This window comes from Spea bombifrons, chromosome 1, assembly GCF_027358695.1.
Source record: "Spea bombifrons isolate aSpeBom1 chromosome 1, aSpeBom1.2.pri, whole genome shotgun sequence".
In the NCBI taxonomy this organism is placed as follows: Eukaryota; Metazoa; Chordata; class Amphibia; order Anura; family Pelobatidae; genus Spea; species Spea bombifrons.
The window spans coordinates 48,154,578-48,182,230 of NC_071087.1; the positions used below are offsets into that span (position 1 = coordinate 48,154,578).

General features: G+C 40.7%; 1 protein-coding gene across 1 annotated transcript; it reads left to right on the forward strand.

The window, feature by feature from the left end:
* Positions 1–2,084: 2,084 nt before the first annotated feature.
* Positions 2,085–27,071, forward strand: SLC39A8 (solute carrier family 39 member 8). Its single transcript, XM_053461548.1, has 8 exons — positions 2,085–2,450; positions 16,918–17,086; positions 21,303–21,472; positions 21,580–21,702; positions 22,861–23,022; positions 24,347–24,554; positions 25,620–25,804; positions 26,342–27,071. Exons 1-8 carry the CDS (start codon positions 2,214–2,216, stop codon positions 26,489–26,491), a joined length of 1,404 nt encoding a protein of 467 aa, XP_053317523.1. The 5' UTR covers positions 2,085–2,213; the 3' UTR covers positions 26,492–27,071.
* Positions 27,072–27,653: the final 582 nt, after the last annotated feature.

Here is a 27,653-nt window from a genome sequence, read left to right on the forward strand (position 1 = left end):
GGATAGCACTAATAAAGCATTAAGTGTCTTGTCTACCAAATGTACTCTTAATTGTTTTGTACTTTATTATGCATTATTCAAAAAGCACTTACATGAGGTTGAAACTGTAACTACCCCCTATACCGTGGTCTAATGATTCTTGCCACTGATTGACTGCTTGAGGCAGCCAATTAGTGACAAGTAAACACTCCCAATGAAATTAATGGGAGAACTTTCCATACATGCACCTGAGGGTCTGAACAGTGTTTAAGCCAACTGGTAGTATGTATCTCACACACATATAGATGTGTACGGCCGAACACAATTCCTGCACAGAAAATAGATTCGGGTGGGAAAAATGGCAAATGCATATAGGGAATCCCCCATTCATTTACAATGGGAACACCATAAAAAAATTAAACCGGCTACAGAACTATGCATTAAAGTTCCATTTAACTGGCAATGTTGGAGTCAACATGGAAGGTACTTATTGGCAGCCTCCCCTTTCAAAACTACGCTCCTCTAGTTTATGCTTATGTCCTGCTTGTTTCAACCTTGTGAAGTGAAAATATACATAAGCCCAACTCATTGTTTTTTGAGTGTGGGGCACCAAAATGTTTGCTCCAACCGCTGTCTAATTTCACATTTGCCATCCAAGTACTCAAACTCAGCAACTGAACACAAGGACGGGAACTAAACAAAAACTTTGGAGAGGTTTTCCTTACTACCTGACTACGGGTTAACCCTTGTTCTGATTACCCAAAACAGTAAAATTGTGGTTACAATGTAACTCGAACAGGCAAGACTCGTCAAATTTTGCTAGTCTTAAGAATGTGCTGAGGACAGGAGAACTAGACAGGTTTTATATTTTCCTTGCCACTTGTTTCAGACAATGGTATAACACATACTGTAATCCCTACGTCAGCAATACTTTTCATTCCCAGTAATTTTTACGAGATCACTTTTGTAGGGTGTTCAATGAAAAGTAACAACCACGTGACTTACCCTATCTCTTTATCTAGCTGTGCAGAGTAACAGACGGGACAGCAGAGGCAAAGGAGGAGGTGAGACAAGATAACCATACATATGCACACTCACAGACACGCATTATTCGGTGTAGACAATTCTGTTTTTGGCTTGTCATCTTGGAATCACCAGTATATTCATTTACACGCACTCTCCCAATATCATACTTACCATACAAATGTCATTGTTATTATTTTAGATGTACATTTAATCAGACTTGGCTTCATGCCCATCATTTTGTTTATTATGTCTGTTGCCTAACAATACAAAATTTCCCTAAAAACTGTGTATTTATACTTGAGTTTACATTATAGACAAGAATATTATCCAGCTTTGGAACTGTATTTGGAGTCATGATAAATACAAAGTATGTTACATTATAAGACAACTTTAGGGTGGGAAATGGTGCATGATGATTTTCAGATGAAAATCAGATGATTTGAAATAATATGGAATCCTTAACATTATATTTCACACACTTCTAATCTTACAGATTCTTCACCCATACAGGTGCTGTACCATTATTAATCTGACTTGATGTCCATATTATTTGTATAGGAAAGTGAGGTTGGTAGAAGAGGGCAAGACTGACCCACAAGTGTTATTTACTAAGGTCGAAGTGTTAAACTAGAGAAAAGGAGCATCTTGTCCTGGTAGTGCTGGGTTTAGCAATGACCTGAAGACTGGTGATCCCTCTTGGAAATAGGGAGAGATAATAATATTGAGATATAAGAAATTACCATAATGCATTAATTACCATCAATTACAAAAATGGAGCAGCTATGGTTGTGGATTCTGTTATGGTTGCCTTTCCTAATCTTAGCCTTTTATTTACTTATCTTATCTGTAGCACTTGCATTGACCCTAAATACATGTCTAAGAAAACACATTTTAGGTGCAGATTAAATGCATGTTATCTCTCCCAGGCTCTGAGGAACACACAGCTCTGGCATCAGAAGAACTCTCAGAGCCACAGAGACCAACTGGGAGAGAAGAGATACCGACAGGCAGCGCATTGTCAGACGGGACAATCGGGCCAGGGGACTATCTAGGCTGCGCTACCAGTGAATTGACATTACATCACTAGATACTTCTGTGTAATTCCACGGACTTTCTGTGTGCTCAGTAACCAGTGTAACCAGCTCCGACCTCCCACCGGCTGTAGTTTAGCGTATCCCCGCTACACGTCTAGTACTGTCCCGTCCAACATGAGTCCTCCGGGGTACGCTGTTGCTCCCAGGCTGTGCTGTGCGCTGCTTGTGGCCGTGTGGTTCGTGTCTCCGGAGGCTGAGACCCGAGACACGGCAGAAGTGGAGCAGCGCTTCACCGAAGCCGTGCTGCGGCAATTCGGAGTGGATGGGAAGCTGAGTTTAAATAATGTCACCGAGATAATGGACGCCTGTGACACCCGCAACGAGATCCGGCAACATCTGGCTCTGAACGAGGTAAGGACCCCATATGCCAAAAATTACAGCCCCCCACCAAGTTGGGTGTTATGGTTAAAATATTTTTGTGAAATGTGATTGTTATTGCTTTTGTGGGAAAACATTATTAGTTGTTTTTTGGGGGAAAGGGAGGTGAATTTCTGATCAATTATAATCCACCGATTGGCTGAGGATAATGGGAGTTGTATACAAACAAAGTTTGATGTTTGGTATTAGTCTTAAAAGGAACTACATGTCCCATGATGCTTAGCTAACATATGCTTGTGGTTAACATTAAAGGGGTATTTTCATAAAAGCTGGAGAGCTCCCTGTTGGCAACCCCTTTATTAAGCCTGATGATGGCACAATTTCCATGTGGATCTGCATTATTTGGCAGTTTATTTTTATTCATCGACCCCAATGAAAACCACATAAACATATTTTTAAAATAATTAGCGGGCACGACAGGCTTGTTTTAGACATGATCCTACTCCTCTAATTGATTGAGTAGCAGATCAGAGTTTTCTGATCTGCCCAAAATTTGGCCCAAAATCAATGTTTCATCTGCTTCAGCACACAAACATCTGCATATTGAGAATAGTACCTTGGGGCCATGGGCGTAGGAACCCCTAAAAATCTGGGGGGGGACAGCATTTTCCCCCATCAGATCCCCACTTTCTCCCCATCTCTCACACTATCTACCCCCTCTCACACTTTCTTACTATCTACCCCCTCCCTTCTCACACTATCTACCCCCTCCCTACCCTCCCTTCTCACACTATCTACCCTCCCTTCTCACACTATCTACCCTCTCCCTACCCCCTTCTCACTAGCTACCCTCTCCCTACCCTCCCTTCTCACTAGCTACCCTCTCCCTATCGCCCCCTTCTCACTAGCTACCCCCTCCCTACCCGCCCTTCTCACACTATCTGCCCCCTCCCTTCTCACACTATCTACCCTCTCCCTACCCCCTTCTCACTAGCTACCCTCTCCCTACCCTCCCTTCTCACTAGCTACCCTCTCCCTATCGCCCCCTTCTCACTAGCTACCCTCTCACTACCCCCCTTCACACTAGCTACACTCTCCCTACCCCCCTTCTCACCAGCTACCCTCTCCCTACCCCCCCTTCTCACTAGCTACCCTCTCCCTACCCCCCTTCTCACTGTCTACCCCAGGGGTGTCCAAGTTTTTTCTGCAGTGGGCCACTTCATCAGAATTGTATATGTGCGAGGGCCGCACTAATTTTTCACTGTGAGAAAATATGGCCTTTAATAAAATATGCAGATTAAAGTAAAGTAAATGACACAAAACCTTTACTTTTCCTCTTACTGATTTCTGGGCCTAGAAAGTTTTGTGACTACAAATTCAGGACTCAGGATAATTAAAAATGAAATAGTTCTATTTATGCTAGGGATGCTCCACAATGAAAATTCTGGACCAAAACATTCACGGTTCACTAAGCCAAAACCGAAAATGACCCCCCACCTTTAAAAATAATAATAAAAACTCACATTTTTAATAAAAGTAGGTAACACACCACAATTGGACAAAAAAATAGCAATATGACTTGGCATGATAGTCATATTAGCATATTAGTCATGTTAGCAATCACACTCCTATCATACCCAGGCAGCCAGTACATGCTGGTACAGGGTGGCTGTAAGTGATGTGCAGACCCCATATTGCTGGCAGCATCAATATACAAGGGGGGCAGCTAGCTAGGTTTCAGCATGTACTGGCTGACTTGGCATGATAGGAGTGTAATTGCTAACAGCAATCACAGTCCCATCATGCCTAGGTTCCAGCACTTACACATCCAACCAGTAAATGCTGGAACCTAGGCATGATGGGACTGTGATTGCTGTCAACCATCATGCCTAGGTTCCAGCACTTACACATCCATGCTATCACACACACACTCATTCATTCATATACTCATTCATTCACAGATTCATTCCCTCAATCACGCATACTCAATCAAACACCCTCCCCACCCCCTTACCTGCACTGCAGCTCCTCGATGCCGCTCAACAGACTTCAGCAGGGGGAGCGGCCTCCCTCTGCGTTCTCTGGTACTGCACAGAGGAAGCAGGATGTGATGTCATGTGAACTGCTGGGTTCCGCTTCCTCTGTGCAGTACAGAAGACCCTCCCACAGGTAAGTAGCAGGGCTCGAGGTGCGGACAGCGTAAAATCGGTTGCCCTGGCTGCCGATCTTACACGGGCCGCACCTCGAGGTCTCGCGGGCCGCATTTGCGGCGTTTCTATTGGGGGGGGTTCCTACGGCCCTGGGGGGAATTTCTTCATTATCGGTCCCCCCCGCATGAGTTACAGCGGTTCCTACGCCCATGCTTGGGGCCATAAACTAAATGGGGTCCAAAGTAGCTGCCCCTTTTGCACTACATTAAAGAAGGCCGTTATATTCTATTCTTGTTGAATAGACATATTTTGTTGATATTTTGTGAGTTGGGGAATCTGACTTATTTTTGAATGGTGAGCAGGCCCAGAGTGGCCATCTGGCAGTTGCAGTGTGCAGCCACCAGCTGGATATTTCTGGTCACATGCTGAGAGAGCATAAAAGGTCCTACGGATCACAGAATCTTTTAAAAGCAGCCGGGGATTTATAAAATCATAGTTATTGTGTATTTATTTTAAGGCTATTGACCAAGAAAAGGTGATGGACCACAGTTTCTCAGGGCAGAATCTGGGGAATATATATCAGAATATATTTTTAGCTTCGTAGCATTCACTGCAGTAATACATCTTACATATTAATGCGACCTAGCGATATGTTATACAAAAAGTTAACTTTAGATCACCTTTCTTCTTAATTGAAACAGTGAGACTAACCGGATGTTTACACAGAATTTGACTCTGCAAGTCTGCCATTAGCAACTAAATTATACAGAATTAAAGATTGTCGCTATTGGAATGTCAGGGTAATACCTGTTTAATCCTATGTTGTGCTATGGGAACTAAGTTTAAGCTTTACATATTTTTCTTTATTTGATTATTTTTAAATCTTACCACCCCTTGCATTGTTCTTTCTCTTATTCTACCTTCAACTTCTCCCACCCTTACATCTCTCTACTGTCTCTAGCCAATTATATTTTTGTTAAAATGTAATTTATTTGACTCTGTCTGAAGATCTGAAGATCCTCATCTAAGCACACCTTATGAAAACAGGGACAAGCCAAGAGTTAGTGGCATCTGGGTGCAGTATTTCTTCAAGGGCTCCTATAACTAACAGCCACTCACATTACCACTGTACAGTTACACACACATTCTTTCTCCCTCCCAGGTGCCACTAACCCTAGGCTCACCCCTTACAGTCCAACACCATATGCTGACACACAAGCTCAAGATAACATCATCCTCTGACACCCACACACATATGCTAGCACCATACGCTTATACATCATACCGTAACCGATACACACATGCTAACATTATATGCTCATAAACATTAACACTTTACAGTAACACACACACGCACACATGCTAACACCATACACTCATGCTCAGACATGATAACACCAATATCAATATACATACTCTAACGCTACATGTGGATATACACACACTCAAGCTAATGTCATACAGTAACACTGACAACATTGTATGCAAACACATGCTGACACCACACTCTTATATACATGCACACACTACCCAACAACATACACTAACACACACCCAATGACTCTAACACTATAGATATATAGATAAACATAGTGTGTGTGTGTATATATATATGTGTGTGTGTATAGTATTAGAGTCAGTTTGTGTATTATGTATAAAAACAAACACACACTGCTGTCTCTGGACTCAAAGAATGCCAGGGGCCACTGCGAGACATAAGGTTGAGCAGGGCCGGCCCAAGACAAAATGCCGCCTGGGGCGAAGTTTAAAATGCCGTCCCTCCCCCTATTATCTACCCTTCCTCTCCCTGCCGCCCCCCCATTATCTACCCTTCCTCTCCCTGCCGCCCCCCCCATTATCTGCCCTTCCTCTCCCTGCCGCCCCCCCATTATCTACCCTTCCTCTCCCCCCCCGGACTTACCTTTCAGCAGTCCTGCGGTGAGTCTCCCTGCTCGGTCTCGGTGCCGGCTTGTAATGCTGAGCCCCGGAAATGACGTCATCTTCTGGCGCTCAACATTACAAGTCGGCACCGAGACTGAGCTAGAGGGCTCACAGAGGAGAGAGTGAGGGGCGCCGAGTGGGTACTGACAACTTGGTAAGCGAAAACCACTCGGCGTCCTCTCTCTTCTCGGCTTTAAAAATAAAAAATAAAAAGGGCTTGCGGCGGCAAAGTGCCGCCTGGAGCGGTTGCCCCACTCTGCTCCATTGTCGGGCCGGCCCTGAGGTTGGGACCCCCAAGCCCTTTCTACACACACACTAACATACTAACATACTTACACAGTAAAATATTTACACACATTAACATAGTTACACACACAGTATTAATCAAACATACTTACACATACTAACGCACATATGAACTAACAAACACACAGTAAAATACTGAAATACTTATACACACATACTAACATATACACACTAACATGCTTACACACACATACAGTAACATACCTACATATACAGTATCATACTTATTATACTTGCACACACGTACTAACACACACACACATGCAGTGTCTTATACAGACTAGCATTCTTACTTAACACAAACAACCTACCTTTGTTGTCTCAGAAGGTGGAAGGCCAGCTCCCTCAAGGTCCTCACATGGTATGTCTGAGTGCTGAAAATTGCATTATATTCCACTTTTTGACTCATGTCAGGCCTGAGGAAGCACAACCCGGTGCTTGAGGCCCTCAGGGCCCGGTACAATAGTACAGGTCATCCCTCCCTAATAGCAGCCCTTTTTAGGGTGTGTAAACACACTCTATATGCCTGCGCATGTACAGCTACAGGGAAAAGAAAAAATGTCGGTGCGCTAAGCTAGTCACAGGCTCAAATAATACAAATGTGTAATACGAGGCCTACCAAACAGGTGTAAGCATGCTGCAAGAAACAGTGTATTGGCTGCACAATGTATACAAGAAACAAAAACTGTCTGCGCTTCTTACCCTAATAAAGTTGGCAACGAATATATAAACATAATATAAATGAGAGGTTTTGGTTATATGAATTGGCCAAAGCATAATTAAGCTCACCCGCCACGTCAAGGCACACTCTCAATAGGGTGAGAACCTACTCTCACCTCCTACATAGTGGGCACACAAAGCAGTTTATACTGCTACCAAAACCTTATTGATGTGTTGGGGGAGGTGCAATTAAACCTCCTCCCTATTAACCCCTGGACAGCAAGCTGCAACCAGACTGATGAGGAGCCAACAACCTCAAATATGTGCAAACAGGGAAAAGAAAAAATGTCGGTGCGCTAAGCTAGTCACAGGCTCAAATAATACAAATGTGTAATACGAGGCCTACCAAACAGGTGTAAGCATGCTGCAAGAAACAGTGTATTGGCTGCACAATGTATACTGTGCCCACTATGTAGGAGGTGAGAGTAGGTTCTCACCCTATTGAGAGTGTGCCTTGACGTGGCGGGTGAGCTTAATTATGCTTTGGCCAATTCATATAACCAAAACCTCTCATTTATATTATGTTTATATATTCGTTGCTAACTTTATTAGGGTAAGAAGCGCAGACAGTTTTTGTTTCTTGTATACATTGTGCAGCCAATACACTGTTTCTTGCAGCATGCTTACACCTGTTTGGTAGGCCTCGTATTACACATTTGTATTATTTGAGCCTGTGACTAGCTTAGCGCACCGACATTTTTTCTTTTCCCTGTTTGCACATATTTGAGGTTGTTGGCTCCTCATCAGTCTGGTTGCAGCTTGCTGTCCAGGGGTTAATAGGGAGGAGGTTTAATTGCACCTCCCCCAACACATTAATAAGGTTTTGGTAGCAGTATAAACTGCTTTGTGTGCCCACTATGTAGGAGGTGAGAGTAGGTTCTCACCCTATTGAGAGTGTGCCTTGACGTGGCGGGTGAGCTTAATTATGCTTTGGCCAATTCATATAACCAAAACCTCTCATTTATATTATGTTTATATATTCGTTGCCAACTTTATTAGGGTAAGAAGCGCAGACAGTTTTTGTTTCTTGTATACATTGTGCAGCCAATACACTGTTTCTTGCAGCATGCTTACACCTGTTTGGTAGGCCTCGTATTACACATTTGTATTATTTGAGCCTGTGACTAGCTTAGCGCACCGACATTTTTTCTTTTCCCTGTTTGCACATATTTGAGGTTGTTGGCTCCTCATCAGTCTGGTTGCAGCTTGCTGTCCAGGGGTTAATAGGGAGGAGGTTTAATTGCACCTCCCCCAACACATTAATAAGGTTTTGGTAGCAGTATAAACTGCTTTGTGTGCCCACTATGTAGGAGGTGAGAGTAGGTTCTCACCCTATTGAGAGTGTGCCTTGACGTGGCGGGTGAGCTTAATTATGCTTTGGCCAATTCATATAACCAAAACCTCTCATTTATATTATGTTTATATATTCGTTGCCAACTTTATTAGGGTAAGAAGCGCAGACAGTTTTTGTTTCTTGTATGCATGTACAGCTACTGCAACATAATCGAGGAGTAAAATAATTAAATAACCAATTAAGACAATGAGAAATGTTTGCTGTTCCCTAACAGCAAACATTGGTTGCCAGACAATATTCTTCTTTTGAGTAGGCTATTCATACCCTAAATATTAAATGGAAAGTGTCTTTTGATATCAGAATTCTAAATTTTCATACTTCAGGACTCTGATCCTTCAGTCCATGTTTTCTCTCCTGACGTAACACATCTGGAGCAGCTCAGTGTATTTAGTGGGTTTGAGCCTTTTACGTTATGTTTAAGACTCTTAATCCTTTTGCTCCCCTGTGGACGTACCTGTACGTCCTCAAAATGTGTTCCAAGCTGCCAATTTGGATGTACAGGTACGTCCTTAAGAAAACACAGCTTCATAACCACAGTTCCAGGAATTGCTTTATTAGCTGCATGCCTCATCCATCCATTTTGATGTGGTGGAGAGAGACAATATGCCTGTTACATTGTGTTCCTTGTGGAACACTGTGAATGTTGTATCAGCATAGCTTCATACCCTCTGATATCCCTTAGTTGTATTTCCTTAACCTTATTTCTCCCCTTGATCCCTTTCCCTTCTCTACAAATTACATTTTCTTTTATCCCATTTATTTTATAGTCTTTGAACGGAATTAGGCTAGGTTAGTTAGAACGTTATGGTCCCAGACACCCGGAGCCTCCCCTTTGCGGTATGTGGACAGGAAGTCCCGTTGACATCAGTAAGCGGTCACTCTGACCTCCCCTGTCATGTACAATGCGTATGCACTGTGTAAAAAAACTGACACTGAGAACAGGCTTTCTTTCTTAGAATTTCCACTCCATGTGTTGAAAAATAGCTTCTTTCAGCAGTCCCAAAATCAACAAAATATGGAAGATGAAAATGTCATCTGTCTTAACTGACAGGTATTTTCCTTCCATAATCCCCCCAACTGTGTCAAACAAAGGTGTCACAGAAAAGGTGCAGAGTCTGCTTTAGAAAGGGGGTGATGAAAGACTCTAGGTACCACTGCCCTTCCTGTCCCTCTCTACCAAGGCTCTGCATCAACATTTGTTTAAAAAATTTAACCATTAGATTTTTTTAAAAATCTGTTCTTTTTTATCTGGTGGGGTCCAGCAGCAAAGCCATACGGTTAGAAAAAGAAGGGGAAATGTAAGGGTACTTTGAATTGACACACAACTTACACAAAAATCCTAAGCAACTGTCGAACTTGGTGCCCTGTAACTTCAACAAAACAAAAACCCTATGTATGTGGGATATTTCTGTAATCTGGAGATGCAGCTGAACACGCTTGGTCTGATTCCTCTGCAAGAGCACATAACCTGTGCAAAAAAATCCTAAATCCAAATGCTCCTAGTGAAATACCCTAGGGCGAATATTTTTGGCCTGTGTCCATTTTTTTTTTGCATAAAACCAACTTGCAGACCTCAAAGTGTCAATATTACATGTTGGTGCCTATCTCTGATGTACTGCGGTGTTGTGTTCACCTTCCAGTAGATAAAACAAAACACACACGCAAACATACACTGTACTCACACTTATATGCATACTCACACACGCACACATACATGCACTTACATACATCACACAGCTTGGAAGATACAGTTTATTTTGGCAAGACATATGCATAATATGCATTATGGTTAACCCTTCTTTCCCCATTTATTTAAGAAGAGCAGCAGCAAATGGGTTCTATCTGAGAAGCCACCAAACATCTTGCACCCATCCTGTTTATCCAACCTCATGTTACATGACCACGCTCTGTTCCTGCCTGGGGGCAATTCTGGGACCCCCTCCCCCAGTGAGTCGCACCCAGTGGCTTTCTCTTTACCTCTCCATTTTCTTAACATCTCTCATCATTCTCTCTATCTCTCTCCTTGTTCCCCATTTCTTACCTTGCTTAACTTCTGCCATGCTAGTACAAGGTAAAGCAGATAAACTTGTTTGTGAAAAAAGTAGAGCTGAAACAACGAATCGATAAAATCGATAATAATCGATAACGGAAATCATCGATAACGATTTCCGTTATCGATTAATCGAGTGATCAATTCGTTGTTGGAGCACTCGGCTCCTTTTACTTACCTCCGCGAGCGTTCCCCGCTTCTGCTACATGCTCTGCCGTCTCCGCCTTCTAGCTACGTGACGGATGTGACGCGTTCCGGAGGTAAGTATTCTGCACAGATCGCACAGAGCGAATCGCTCTGTGCGAATGGAGCCACTCGCACAGAGCGATTCGCACAGAGCGGTTCGCTCTGGGCGAGTGGCTCCATTCGCACAGAGCGATTCGCTCTGTGCGAGTGGCTCCATTCGCACAGAGCGGTTCGCTCTGTGCGAGTGGCTCCATTCGCACAGAGCGGTTCGCTCTGTGCGAGTGGCTCCATTCGCACAGAGCGGTTCGCTCTGTGCGAGTGGCTCCATTCGCACAGAGCGGTTCGCTCTGTGCGAGTGGCTCCATTCGCACAGAGCGGTTCGCTCTGTGCGAGTGGCTCCATTCGCACAGAGCGGTTCGCTCTGTGCGAGTGGCTCCATTCGCACAGAGCGGTTCGTGAGTGTGGGTGCAGGGCAGAGTGGGGGTGGGGGTGCAGGGCAGAGTGGGGGTGGGGGTGCAGGGCAGAGTGGGGGTGGGGGGTGCAGGGCAGGAGACTGGGTGCAGGGCAGAGTGGGGGTGGGGATGCAGGGTGTGAGTGTGGGTGCAGAGCAGAGTGGGAGACTGGGTGCAGGGCAGAGTGGGGGTGGGGATGCAGGGCAGGGTGTGAGTGTGGGTGCAGGGCAGAGTGGGTGCAGGGCAGAGTGTGAGTGTGGGGGCAGGGCAGAATGTGGGGGCAGGGCTGGGTGCAGGGCAGAGTTAGAGACTGGGTGCAGGGGCACAGTGCAAAGTGCTGGGTGCAAAGTGCCAGTGCTGGGTGCAAAGTGCCAGGGCTGGGTGCAAAGTGCAAAGTGCTGGTGCAAAGTGCTGAATGCTGGGTGCAAAGTGCTGGATGCAAAGTGCCAGGGCTGGGGCAAAGTGCTGGGTGCAAAGTGCTGGGTGCAAAGTGCCAGGGCTGGGTGCAAAGTGCTGGGTGCAAAGTGCTGGGTGCAAAGTGCAAAGTGCTGGGGCAAAGTTTCTTGAACAGTAATAGTCCACCTCTTTTCAGAATGTTTGGGGTTATTTTGTTTCATAAATATTGTGTTTGGGTTCTTGTACTTTGAAAATATTGTTTTTTATTACATCATAACAAAATAAGAATGTTAATGTAAATTTTAAGTTGTTTTTTAACATCCAGTTCATTAAATTCTTTTAAATAAACGAAAAATTTGCATATTGTTTTTTTTATCCGATTAATCGATTAATCGAAAAAATAATCGGCCGATTAATCGATTATTAAAATAATCGTTAGTTGCAGCCCTAGAAAAAAGTGCAGAAAATCATTGCTACGGCTAACTTTGGCAGTGATTGCTGACCTAATTGCTGCATGAAAAGTGTCCTCCTAGTAAAATACCCTGGGGTGTCTTATTAAAAAATAAATACTTTGGTTGGTGTTTTATGGGTTCGTGTTTTGATATTCCTGTTACAAACCCACCCAAAAAAGCTTTGAAACAGCAATGTACACCTCCTAATATTTGCCCTATACTTGTCAGAAATGTATGGAAATTCTTCACAAATTAGGTATTTTCAAAATCAAGACACTTGTATGTGGTAATAATGGCAAGAAAACCCCTTTAGGGTCTATATTGAAATTTTATGTGTGACTTTCTGATCTATTGATTATATGTTTATCTAACTAAGTAAAGGATTTATAAGAATAATACTGATTTATTTAAAACAATTGTTAAAACTCCTAAAACCTTAGGAGAGGCATCAGGGGAGGAAACAGGGAGAGAGGTTCCAAAAAAAATGACTGTCCTTTCCAAATCAGGACGTAGGTGCAGTGGCTCTAGGGCGAAAGTTCTACATTCTAGAATACATGTACAGCTAAGTGCTATAGACAGCAACATACATTATTTTATCTACTGAACAAAGTATTTAACATGGTGCAAACTTAGAAATAATGCATAACAGTATGTCAAGAATGGAGTGTGCAGTTCTCTGCATGTTGTCCACTTTGATATAGGACTTCTTATTAAAATTCATTGCAACTGTGTGGAATTGGAATTAAGTGGAAATGTATTTATGCTTTTTGTGACTCATTTGAGAGCTAAATACCATTTTCTGGATCTTTGGTAAATAACTCATGTTGATTAGTTAAAATAGCTTGGAATGCCATTTTCTTAAGAGACAAACAGTCTAAGGCATAACAAAGCATTTCTTTATACCCGACTACCTCTCATCTGAAGCTAGCATTTTTAAATTGCAAAAACAATTTTCTTGCACAAAGCAGACTTGTTCATCCCCTGTTTCAATAAGATCAAGGTCCTTTATTCAAAATAAACAGAGCTGAGTTTAAATACTGAAGTATGTGCCGCAATATTACATTTCACCCCCAATCAGTAAGTGGTAATATCATTTGAGACGTAAGGAGACACTCCACCCATCAAACACACTTTAACGTGCACGACAGCTGAGTGCCTTCTTTAAATGAATGTTTCACCTGTGAAAATGCATGGGAGAATTCATGAGAATCCTTGCTATGCATTTGATCACTTTCCCAGTTCCCCAACTATCTGCTTTGTAGGAGATGCGTTCAGCTGCCACTCAGATCCAGCACTGGCTTGCACAAGAGCTCCACAGGGCTAAACAGGACCCCCCACCCACGTGTGTATGTGTCGAAAGTGTTTGCAATGATTAAATGTTTTAGTGGTAAATAGGCGGGTCACTAGGCTGCCCCTTTAATGCACTGCCATATCTGCCAAATGTTAAAAAAACCAGGACTTTAACAGTAATGTAGGTTAGCACTGACTAGGTACACAAGACGTTAACTATTATAAGTGGAAATTCTATCATTAGAGGGATATGTTTACATTTTTTTCCTGGAAACACGAGAAGAGATGCCTATATCTACCTCCTTGTCCCTTTACACTGTGGACACCTAGCACAGTACACCCAGCCTAGGCCACCCAGTTCAGAGGGATGCCAGCAGATCACAATATTGGGTGATCATGTTTCCAAGTGGAGCGAGGCTCAATGTTCCTTCAGGTTGGACTATGGCATTGGTGGCTTTGGCTACTGCCCATATTTCACCAGTATCACTTTTTATACATAACTCCTACTGAGTCTTTAGAAGCATTGACCTTCACTTGACCATTTAATGTTGCTGCAGTGATGTTCTGCATATGAAAATTCGAATATTTCAAATTTAAGGTTTGACCGTATCACCCTGAGCAGAATACATGGGCATAGGGTATCTGAGACATTTTCAGGTCCTGGCACAATTAATAGAGTTGCATAATGATTAACTACCCACCCAAACATAAATAAAAGCACTGACCTTTTAAATGGATGAAAATTGGCCAAAGGATTTATTTAACATAACTTAACTTTACAAGTCTTGCGAAACACTATAAATATCTGCAGGCTGGATTAATTAACCCTTTAATTCACATAAATGTGTCGACAGAACATACTAAATAACTTTTAAATAACTTTAATTAAAACAATGGCTTTTTAATAACTCATCTACACCGACCACAACATTCATGAAACTTCTGATCACGTAGACTAGATGCTCTATTCTGATTTAGATCTGAGGATTAATAGTCTCTTTTCACCCCAAACCAATCTAGATTATTTCACATGTCCAACGAGGCACATCTTGTTTCAAGTGGTTATAGCTGTGACCAGGAAATGGGACTTTTATGTGATATTGTAACCTATTAATACCGATTTACATAACAGAGTAAGGCATTTAGAAGAGGAATAACGTGTTTTATTTGCACAATTGTATTGCTGTAAAATAAAAGGTATTCTCATTGGATTTTCCACTCACGGTTGCTCTTTGTGTTAGTGGTTAATGAAAACAAGACTGGTTAAAAAGAGATCATCTAATCATTGTGACTTTAGCTTTCTTCTCTATCTTTTAATACTGTTGACATTAAACGTATATCCCTGGGATTTTCTATGGCAGCCTTAAGCTACATTGCAAAGAACATTTTTTGGAATAGGTCATAATTATCAAATATAGTATTGTTTACTGAAGGTGACGAGGAACATAACTTACTAGAATCTGTTCTTAGATGTTCATGTTACTCTATCTTTCCTATGAATATATATAAAAAAATGTACAGTATGTTCCCATGAGTGGAAGGGAACATTTTCCTTGTCTATTAAGTAATTTTAACGTTCTTTCTGCTAAGTGAAACCTGCTATCTGTTAAATAGTTGCAGTCATCATTTGTTTGTTAGGAGTCATCCATTCCTATCTTTTGTGGGGCGGCACTTCGGAGAACTCTGTTATCTCATCCAACGCACAAGAACACTTTCAAAACACTTGTTTTCAGTCAATAGATAGGTTTGCTACATGGTAAAAAGGCAGCACTCCTTAAATATAGACAGTTTCTAGGCAGGTTCCTGTAATAGGCCAACATCTTTGCTTGGATTGGGCCTTTCATTTTGTTTAGTATAAAATACCATGATTTCCTGGTTTTGGCTTCAATATCATGATCCATGATCAATGTGTATACTAGAATAAACATGTGTGGTGGATCATGGATTGGAGTCATTGCTGATTATTCATGGTTAGGCAAAAGTTGCAGTATGCACCACCAACTACACATTAAGATGGTGGGATGGATTTTATTTTATTCTTCATCCTTGTGTTTCCCGTACAGGACCTTCCTGCCATTAATTAAAGCAAAAACAGTAATAAGTCAATCAAATCAGTGGAGAGCAGAGAAGGTTCAGGTCTAGAGTGAGGAACTCTTGCCAAGCACCCCAAGAGTCCAGTTAAAACCCAGAGACTCAATATGAAATAATTGAACTTTCCAGCCATGAATGACTTAAGAACCAGCTGAAGAATAGTTTGAAAAAGAAAAGTGCTGTCGTGAAAAGTAATATTAAAATAGGAACGATCACAACATTCATTCTATTATTGTTATCTGCTATGCTATATGTGAAAGCTGTAACAACATATGTATTGCATTACTTATTGTCTTATTATTTGTGATAATGGCTTTACAGATGTACTGTTTGGTTATAAGCAATGGACAGCAATGAAGAAACATGCTAAAACAATGCAGGGAATATTCCATTGCATTTTGCACAGGAAACACATGACACGATGTATAAAGGATGTCATTGTGACAAATACAGGCAAAACTATTTTATGATGTTATTTCTGCCTAAAGAATATTCACATCAGTGATCTGGTGCCAGGACCAGCCCACTCTTGTAGACGAGAATGCAGTAGGATCAAGTAACGCAAAGTTACATGACCTACGTTAAAAGTGAAGCTGTTCGCACAATGATAGAGTATGTTTCAGTGTAGGCGTGTGTTACAGTAAGTATGTACAGTATGCTTTAGTGTATGTTAATATGTGTGTATATGTCATAGTGAGTGTGTGTAAGTGTGTGTACTATTTTGTTACTGGGGGAAGCAAAGGGCCGTGGGGCCACTCGGTTATACGTACACGGAAAAGGTGCCAACCCTCCCCTGCCCGGTAAATTAAGTAAATTTACCTTTTTTTAGAGCTAGCTTTTATGCTTTAAGATTAGAACAATGTCTCACTCTGGGTCACTGCACACGATACTGTTTATTCATTGTATTCCTATGTGCTGTGTGAAACTTCAGGTCAATTCCACGTATAGGATGAAAAGTAACACGACTGATGCCATAATTTATGCAACTGAGGTTTTCTTTCTTCATGCCGATAATTGTTTACCATACATGCAAATGTATATTTGTTGGTTTTGTCTATATATATATGATCGATTTTGACGATAAATCATTTGTATATGGTTTCATTTCACAGTGCTTATCCGGTGAGGAGATCTTTTCTATGTATGGTCTTCAAAATGAAAGTCACATTACAAATGATAGCTTTCGGAGTATTTGTCCTGCCATGTTATACCAAATATTTACTCACCCGTGTATACCTGGCGAATCTGATCCCAGCAATAAAAGACCAAGTCCTGCCGAAGGTAAGGACCACTCTTATAAGAGTGTGATTACTATGTTGCATTAGAGATAATATTAACATTATTGTTGACAACGTGTAAAATGACCAATAACATGAACACGCATAAGACATATGGTACTGGTACAGATGAAGTGTTGTATGGAGTTTTATTGGAGTTGAGACAAAGTAACGTTTGGGGATAAAATCATATTCAATTGAGAATTAATAGGATATGCAGGGCCGGCCTTAGGGGTGTGCGACCTGTGTGGCCGCACAGGGCACCATGGCAACAGGGGCGACTGCCCGGGACTTAAATTAAAACATCGGGGGGTATTTTTGTTTGTTTTTTTAAAACTTTATTTAACATTCTCCATGGATGGTAAATAAAGTTAAAACAAAAAAACCCGTGGTTTTAATTTAAGTCCCGGGCAGGGGCACCAAGCGGTCGCTCGTGAAGTTTTCAGCAACCGCTCGGCGCCCCTCACTCTCCGTGACTCCGACGCACTGCCGGCTTTTCATGCTGAGCGTCGGAATTATTCTGGCGCTCAGCTGTGAAGCGTGCACCGCCGCAGAGTGGGAAGACGGACGCTCCCACCTCAGGACCCCGGCAACAAGGTAAGGATAGGGAGAGGGGGTAGATAGTGAGAAGGGGCAGGAGGGGGCAGTGAGAAGGGGCAGGGGGGTAGATAGTGAAAAGGGGCAGAGGGGGGAAGGCAGTGAGAAGGGGGGGGATTTTTTTCCTTTCTTTTTTGGGGGGATGGGGGGCGCCAGAGGAGTAGTCCGCACAGGGCGCCAGAACACTTATGCCGGCTCTGAGGATATGTATATGGATCAGCAAATAGAATCTGAATCCACAGATGTGAGGATGTGACTAGATCTGAGGCAAGTTATACCTATGTGAAACTTACTGATCTAGATACAGAGTAGGCTGTGTCCAGCCCCACTAGCCTTTCCTTTCTGGTACAAAATGCTTTTCACAGATGCAGTTTGTCACCAAACCGAGAGAAGCTCTTGGACAACTCAGTAGCCATATTTAGGGATTTTATTTTTATGGCAGCAGCATGTGCTGCTACAAGAGAAAGGGAGTGACGCTGTAATTTTTTGAAGCCGGGTGCCCTGTAAAGCTGATCATTGCTACAGTTGGAGAAACCAGGCAAGTCATCCAATTCAAGTGGAAAATGTTCTGTTGCCAAATGCTTTGAAAAGCATAAAATGAGTACGGTGATCAGTTGAGTCTCCTATTGACTAACTGAACCAGAGCCATGTTACTGTCTGCAGAATATAAAGATAGATCCAAACGAAAGGGAGAGAAAACATTCAGAGAAAGAGGAAGAGGAAGACAATGGAATAAATACTCTAGATAAGAGAGGGATTAAGGGTCAGGAGGAGAAGGGGTTTGGCTGGAACAGGAGGAAAAATGAGGATAAAATAGAAGAACCGGAGAGTAAAAAGAACTAATAAAAATAACGCGGAAATGATGAAAAATTGAGGTTTAATCTTCAGTGGGGTACTCCCAGTGTCTTTTTCTTGGTCAGTACTTGTCTTAAACTATGCCAAGGTCAGAAACCATGATAAAGAAAACAAAAGGTTTAATGCAGCAAAAAAAGTATTGCAGAGGTAAATGCCATGTTTGCATGTTATGTATGTTCAATATTTTTTATTTCTATTCATTGGTGTGTTTAGGGGTCACAAGCCTTTTGTTTTTTTAAGCCTGTGATTAAATCTTGACTGGATCATGGCATATGTGCAAAGAGTCGCGTACAAGCCAAGCGCTACTGTTTTTATTTTACAGTACTGTAACTTAAAGGCTGAATTGCTCCAATAAAAAGTATGTTTGCAGCTTGAGTTACAGTCAAGTTCTTGGCATCAACTACACTTTGTGAGTGAAATCTGTCATTAATGTAGAATCCTTGCTGATGGCAGCATAGTTTGGTTTTATTGTATGCATCATAACATGACAATTTCATGTTTACAGGCCAGTTAACAACCATTTGTACCGAACGCTTTGTGCATATTGGATCCCATATTAAACACTTTTAATCTAAGATAAGGCAAGCTAAAAAGGTTAAAACAAAAAATAATTGTCAAAAGAGCAGCTTATAATAAGGAAAGTAATAATTATAAAAAAAAGTGACATATTTTAACCTTTTTATTAAAAAATATCAAAGTAATGCCAACCACCCAGGTGAACATGGAATGTGACGAGGTTTGCATATAAGCACGTTTTTTTCTACTCATTAACAAGTTTAGAATAATTTAATGCACTGCTAGATAATTCAAGTTAGGCATATGTTGTCACCTAGTTGTTATTTTATATGTTTCTGGCAATTTTCCTGGCTCCTAAAAATCAGTCTGCCTCACATTTAAAGAAATACAGTTAAATACTAACTAAGATTGTATGTACGCTTATTAATGATAATTAGAATACATTTTTTAAAATCAGCTCTTTTTTGATATTTTCATTATTTTATGTTTTTATGACAAATGGTTCAATATGCTCAGAACCCGCCTTACTATGCAGATGACAACAGGTCACTATATATATATATATATATATATATATATATATATATATATATGAGCTGTTGTATAAGACATTTGTGGTACTTATTAATTTACTGTTAGTTAGTTAGTTTTGCTATTTCTTCCAGAGAAAATGAGCATTTCACAAGGGCAACTCGCACCATTTCTTAATGGGTTTTCACAAATATTGTACAGTTAAAAAAAAAAAAAAAAAACAGTTCTATTTTTTTTTTTTACCATATAATGCTTTTCGAAAGCTGCTTATTAGCCATTTGTATGTGTTCTAGCTTTCTTATTTTAGCCCAATCTGCTAGACAAACACCCTGACTTTATTAGCATTTTCATAAAGAATCAGCTCAATGTGGTGTTTGGAGTGTCCCCCAAAATATCTCATGACTGGCAGCATTGAAAGCCCCAGGTTGCACTCACAGGATAGAGGCAGTTTATAGGAACAAAAGGAGAAGAAACCTGGTTTTTCTGAATGCTACCCTAAATTACTGTATATAGTACTAAATTTAATGCACAAAGAAAATATAATATTTTTTCCTTAGAAATTAAGTGCTACTCTGCATTGTGTGCAGAGTAACTGATTCCTTTCTGTTACTTTATACATTACCATGTACTGGTTAGTAATATGCAAAAAATATATATATATTCTTGAAAACATGGCCCATGTGGTCATCACAGCCACAGGACACACACCATTTCTAACATTCAAATCTTGTCTCTGGCCTCTGCATGAAAACCAACAAGTTTAAAAAAAAATTATAAGTGAGTATAAATTTATAATAATAAACTCAGTAAGGTTTCCAGTGTATACAGGGCCTAAATTATTGGGGGGAAAAAAAGGAATTCCTTTAAGATATTCCATGTGAAGAACACATTTGTCACAGTATGCCTAAGGTAACCAAGCAAAGTGCAAACTCTGCAAAGCTGCAATGTCTTCCCTGTAAGCCACATAAAGTACGAGAGGAATACTGCCAAGTTGCAATTTCTCCTCATGTACGTTTCGTACATGAGGAGAAATTGCAACTTGGCAGTATTCCTCCGGAACTTTATATGGCTTACCAAGAACAAACTGCAGTTTTGCTGAGTCTTCGTTCCTCGTCCTTTTTCTGTAATAGTCTAACCATAAATTAACTGTTGTTACATGACAGTAAAATAAAACATATTTGCATGAAAAGAAATATAGGTTTTATGTTAACAATAATAAAATGTGCGATAATTCTAGTAAAAAAAATCTTTTGGCATTGATAGACAATAAAATGTATCCTTGACAGTCTCATGTTCTTTACAGTAAAGTGGACGTGACCTAAATATGGCACATTCAACTTATGATGACTCTTGTGTTCTATGACATGAACACGCTACATTTCTCCAATGTGTCAAAGGTCTTTGGATCAGTGATGTGAGCCTAAACAGGTGCTTGTTGATGGCTTTCCAAGACAAGATTTTTTTAATTTGAAAGTTTGTGTTCATGAATTAGGTGTATCGACTTTTCATTACCTGGACATAAATCACTCCACGGTAATGCTTAGTTATTTTTATTAAACCTGACACTCTTAATGTTATGTTGTCTGAGCTGTGATACTCCTTTACTTGCTTGGTCATTTCAAATATTGCATTTTGTTACACATGAAATAGTCTATGTAATTTCGATAACCTTTCTGAATAGTGTATAGTGTATAACTAAATGAATTTCTGTCTCTTTGCAGTGTGGGGGTACAGCTTCCTAACTGTAAGCATCATCAATTTGACCTCACTGCTTGGACTATTCATAACACCATTGATAAACAAGCCATATTTTCAAAAGATATTAACATATTTTGTTGGTTTGGCCATTGGAACATTGTTTTCAAATGCGATTTTTCAACTTATTCCTGAGGTAAGAGTTTGGTTGCTGTTTGATATTAGAATGGCAGTATAGTTTGTGTCTTTTAAACCATTCTTACTGTGTTGATTTCCAACTAACACTTGTGAGTTCCAATACAGGCATTTGGATTTGATCCAAAGGTGGACAACTATGTTCCCAAAGCAGTGGCCATTTTTGGAGGTTTCTATGTTTTGCTGTTTGTTGAGAGAGTGCTGAAAATGATTCTGAAGATCTATGGAGAGGTAAGATTTCAGATCAGGAATAATGAAAATGCATGAGCCAGACTCACATGAGTTAAGGCTGGATTAAAAACAATATTATCAATTACTACACTAGCCCGGGTGTATGATCATTTAGATCGAATTAAAAAACAGTGGATCTCATGCATTAAGTGTTGTGTGTTATGGACATAATGGGTGTCCAGCGAACAATTTATCCACATCAAGAGTGTTAAGAGTTTGCCATCTAGTAGATTAGGGACCATGTGGCATAAAACACATAAGGCTGGCAGACCATTTTGCTTTTACATGTGTGCTGAAGAGCAACTTTATTGAATGAAGTCTCAATAAAGGAATTTTTTTATAATTATATACCAAGTTTAGCTGGCTCTCTTCTTTTGGTTTGTTAAGTAAATGGGGTAACTTTCTTCATATTTACATATCTCTTTAGTTGAAAATTAAGGTTTATTCATTATATTTGTAAATGTACTCAGACAATATTTAAGATGATAAGATGTTGGCAGCCAATCTACTGGTGCTCATTGGTTCAGCTACAAAAGAGATCTCTGATCCCCCTTACTATCCTCTATAGTACTGTATCCAGTGCCATGCATCCAAAAGAAGTAGTAGATGATGTCATGCCACTGCCCTGTGTCAGGCCTATCACAGTAGTAACTGTTTGCTACCAAATACTATTAAAACATTAAGTTCATCAGATACTGAAGCCCCCTGTGACAAACCCAAAGATATAGAAGCGGAAGGCACAAAAGCTACGCAGTGCTTTATTTTAAGACTGGTCCTGTTAAACAGGTGTGACACTAGTGTGTGTTATTATTTAATAGTCTATAGCCAGTGAGAGATGGGTCTTTTTTGTTGAAGCAGCAAGCCCACTGATCCTCCCTATTTTTTCACAAACATCTCCAACTGTATGTTAAGTGTCTCCAGATAAATTGAAAGGGGGTCAATAAGGAACTTTATCTTGAGATAAACAGAACCTTGTGTAGAGATTAGGAGGTTAAATACAACAATGGAATTCTGTTAATTTGCAATCTCAAATCACTCTGGCCCTATTGTAGCAGGGTGGCATCCTTTGTAGGCTCTGTATAGGGAATATAAGTGATTTGAATCCAGGATTAAGGCGATATTTCAATTTAATAATACTTGTATTGGTTTTCATTTCAGGGTGTTCACAATCACTTAGAAATTGGTCCCCCTCATCATGAAGCCCACAAAGAACCTGAAACAAGTAAAATTGCGAACGGAACAACAGTATTGGTAAATTCAGCAGTAACAGAGGTTAATGGAGCTCAACACAATGATCAAATTAGTGTGGTTTCAATTAAGGTGCAGTATTCCATTTTCATTTAATTCATAATTACATACAAGTCTATGTTTTGACTAGAACCAGGTCACATGATTTAATCCACAGCTTAGGTGCCACTTTTGCTTGCTGATTTCTTTTTGTTCATTGTGGTCTGATGCATTCTTACGAGCACGCATACATTGATCAGCCATAACATAATGACCATAATGACCACTGACATGGCACCTGTCAGTGGGTGGAATGTATTACACAGCAAGTAAACAGTTCGTCCTCAAAAATGATGTGTTAGAAGCAGAAAAAAGGGGCAACCGTAGGAATCTGAGCGACTTTGACAAGGGCCAAATTGTGATGGCTAGACGACTGGGTCAGAGCATCTCCAAAACTGCAGCTCTTGTGAGGTGTGCACAGTCTGCAGTGGTCAGTACCTATCAAAAGTGGTCCAAGGAAGGAAAAGGAGTGAACCAGGGACAGGGTCATGGGTGACCAAGGCTCAGTGATGTAAGTGGGGGGCAAAGGCTGTCCCGTGTGGTCATATCCAACAGACGGGTTACTGTAGCTCAAATTGTTGAAAAAGCTGGTTCTGATAGAAAGGTGTCAGAATATACAGTGCATCTCATTTTGTTGCGTATGAGGCAGCGTAGCTGCAGACCAGTCAGGGCGCCCATGCTGACCCCTGTCCACTGCCGAAAAAGCCTACAATGGACACATGAATATAAGAACAGAGCAATAGAAGAAGGTGGCCTGCTCTGATGAATAGTGTTTTCTTTTACATCATGTGGATTGCCAAGTGCATGTGCATCGCTTACCTGAAGATCACATGGCACCAGGATGCACTATGGGAAGAAGGCAAGGCGGCAGAAGCAGTGTGATGATTTGGCAATGTTCTGCTGTGAAAATCTAATGACGCAATAAAAGTATCAATAATATCTGTGTATAAGGAAAGTCAGATATTAACTCACTATTTTTAGAGCAGCTTACTACTTGTTTGTGTTGCTCCTAGACCCTTTGGTCACTATTATTGCTAATAGTATGACCAATTAGATAAGAGATGAACCAGCAATTAAAATGTAGTATTTTTAATTCATTATAAAAAAGTTAAAATTCTTACATAATAGTTTGTATTTGCAGTCCCGCATAACTATCAATATTCTGGTCAAAAAAGTTAAATCGCATCCAAAGGGATAATTGTCGGAAAAAGACAATTTCATACTAGAAGTTATTCTCAGGCAACAATCCACATTGATTTGTATTTTCTAATAAAATTTGACTTAATAATATATATATATATATAACAAGTTCAGCTGTATAGCTGCTCACTCAATGAACCGTATTTTACTTGTACAGGAGTCAGATGAGTCATCTCGCTGCTGCAAGTCATGCAGGTGGACACCCCTGAAAAAGATCGGAACTTTGGCTTGGATGATTACATTGAGTGACGGCCTGCACAACTTCATTGATGGGCTTGCTATCGGGGCTTCATTTACCCTATCCCCTTTGCAAGGACTAAGTACATCAGTTGCAATCCTCTGTGAAGAATTTCCCCATGAGTTTGGTAAGTTGTAGTAACATAGCAAATCAGCACTTGTCTTCATCATTAATGTCCTTATCATTAATTACATTTTTTTTGCTATAAATTGGTATATTGTCTACATCATCTGTGTGAGGGGCACCAACATACTGTTAGTAATAGTGTAGATGTGATCTTGTGCCGCAGCTGCCCCTAAAAGAGCCTCCCTGTGCCGCAGCTACCCCTAAAACAGCCTGCCTGTGCCACCTCTTGCCCCTAAAACAGCCTGCCTGTGCCACCTCTTGCCCCTAAAACAGCCTGCCTGTGCCACCTTTGCCGCTAAAACAGCCTGGTTGCGCCCCCTCTGCCCCTCTAAACAGCCTGCCTCCCACATTTCCGCCCCTAAACACTTCAGTGGGGACAGGCAGGCTGTTTAGGGGGGGGGCAGAGTTGGCACTGGCAGGCTGTTTCAGGGACAGAGGTGGCAGAACCAGGCTGCTTTACCTCCTTTGCCTGAAGCAACCTGCCTCTGCCCCTCTAAACAGCCTGCATGTCCCATTTCTACCCCTAAACACTTACTCAATTCATTCACTCTGCCGCACCCCCTTACCTCTCTTGCTCTCTAACTGGTCCGGGAGCAGGCCGATCATCACCGGGCTGCTCAAACGGGTGGTGCAGCGATGGCCGCCTAACGCGGGCCTGCAGCTCACTGCAGCACTCACAGTTCGCGGGCGCCACAGCAGTGAGCTGCAGGCTCACGTTAGGCTGCCGTTGCGGCACCCCCCTGATGAGCGGCACCCGGGACAGAAGAGGCTCTGGCAACCAGTTTATAGATTTCTAGGATGACTTGTTACAGTGATAACTAGAGTAGGCCAGCTTCCCTATGCATGTCTCTACCGTTTTTAATGTAAGCCAGTAATTTAATGAAGAATAATAATTTATTATTCTTTTATTTTCTTATATTTTTATCACTCGTGCCAAGTCATTGTCCTCTTTAGAGCCACAGGTGTCACAGTCAAAAGGAGCCACTGTTGGGGGCCAGATGCATATTGTGAATTGTCAGATAAATGCACAATCCAAATATTGAATAACAATCTTCTTGTGTTTCAGGTGACTTTGCAATCTTGCTTAATGCTGGAATGAGTATTCCCCAAGCTTTGTTCTTCAATTTCACATCTGCATGCTCATGTTACATTGGCTTAATTTTTGGGATTCTAGTAGGCAACAACTTTGAGCCGGATATTATATTTGCTTTGGCCGGAGGCATGTTCCTATATATTGCATTGGCAGATATGGTAAGATCACCTTTAATTAGTACATAGCGTTGGTGAGGACACCCTTTTGTTGCAACTAGATGATATTAGTCAAGTTAAACCAATTTTGAGATATTTTGGAAATAATGTAATTCCCTTTTACTACTTCTAAAAATATGTGTAACATTTCATTAACAATACCTATACTATGATATAGACGCTGTAATCATTTTCAGTTTGCTGGAAATATTAAATATTCCACTAATAACATAATTTGCAAGATCAGAAATACTGATGCCAGCTACAGCAGATTTAAGTAGTCCCGCCAGCTGCATAAACCCAGAATATCATGCTGACCCAGGAATTCACTGGAATTTGCTAGGTTACTTGCCCCTACCTGATTAGGCAGAATAGCTGGGCTAAATGGCTCTTTCCTACAGACCAACTTGATCCCTCTGTTTTAGTTTGTTACCTAGATCTTTCCAGCTACCATCTTCAACAATTAACATTTTGTTTTTCTAAAAATGAAATACATAGCAGTATCAATGCAATAGCTAAAGAACAACTTTTCTCTTTCAGTTTCCAGAGATGAACGACATGCTGAAACACAAAATTAAAGGAAGGAAGTCAGACTTAATCTATTTCAGTATTCAGAACGCTGGCCTGCTCTCTGGATTTGTTATCATACTGATGATAACACTCTATGCTGGAGAAATCAAGATAAATTAAGAAGAGCTTCCAGGAAGAATTATCTACAATTATGAAACACATAGACTCCTTAAAGTTATATAGACTTTTCACTTTCTGTTTCTTAAATACTCAAGAATCAAATGATTTATTTTTTTATAAACACTTGAATTTAAAGACTTTGAGAATCGGATTCAAGGAGTGAACAAAGAACTGTTGCGATTAGAGAATTTTTTGGAACTATTTATATGTTTTTTATTGGGGGCACCAGGCATTACCTGTACAGTGTTATAGTGAGCCAACGGTGTTACAATATGTGATACATATACGAGCAGTTGTTGCCCACTGCATTCCTTGTGATTTTGGAACCGTCAAAGAATGAGCTCACATCCAGATCACACTGAAATTGATAAAGACTTCTGCATCTAGAGTGTGTCAATGAATGTTTAATTTTGTTTCATGTCTTTTTTACTATTTGTATTTCTTGATTGCACTTGAAAGTTAATTGAAATAATGGAATATATGGAATCAGGAAGCACTCTTTCTCTGTGTACAACTATGGAAGCATAAAACATTAAACAAGATACATGCTAGTGTTTCATGGCTTCTCAGATGGAACCCATTTGATGCTGCCACTGCTCTTTTCTTCCTTAAAATATGATAAAAGAAGGGTTAAACATAATGCAGATTATTGTTCAGATTGCTCCATTTATCCCCCAAGACATGTAAGCGTGTGTACGTGTGTGTGTACACATATACGTATATGTGTTAGTGTGTATGCATGGGTATATGCTTGTGTGTGTGTGTTATGTTTTCTGGGAAGGTGAAAATAGTGGCAGTAAAAATGCTGTGTTTGCACTTTGAGGTCTGTAACTTGGGTTCATGCAGAAAATAGGATCTGCAGATCTTGGACTGTCCTGTTAATCTGTTGGAATTATTTGCTGCGATTTTAACCTATTTTGCAGTACAAAATGCTAAAGCCTTAGAAAGTTAAAGTATTTATTACTCATTCATCTCATTAATTAAATACAATTTCACTTGGTTTATAGTAAAGAGAGATTAGATACGGGAATAGCCATCGTAGGCTACATTTACTGAGAGGTTTACAAAATGGATGAATATTTTAATCCTGCACTAGGGCAGTCCAGATAATGCCAGAATAAACCATGTCATCACCTTGATTGCCTGAAATCAACTACTAGGA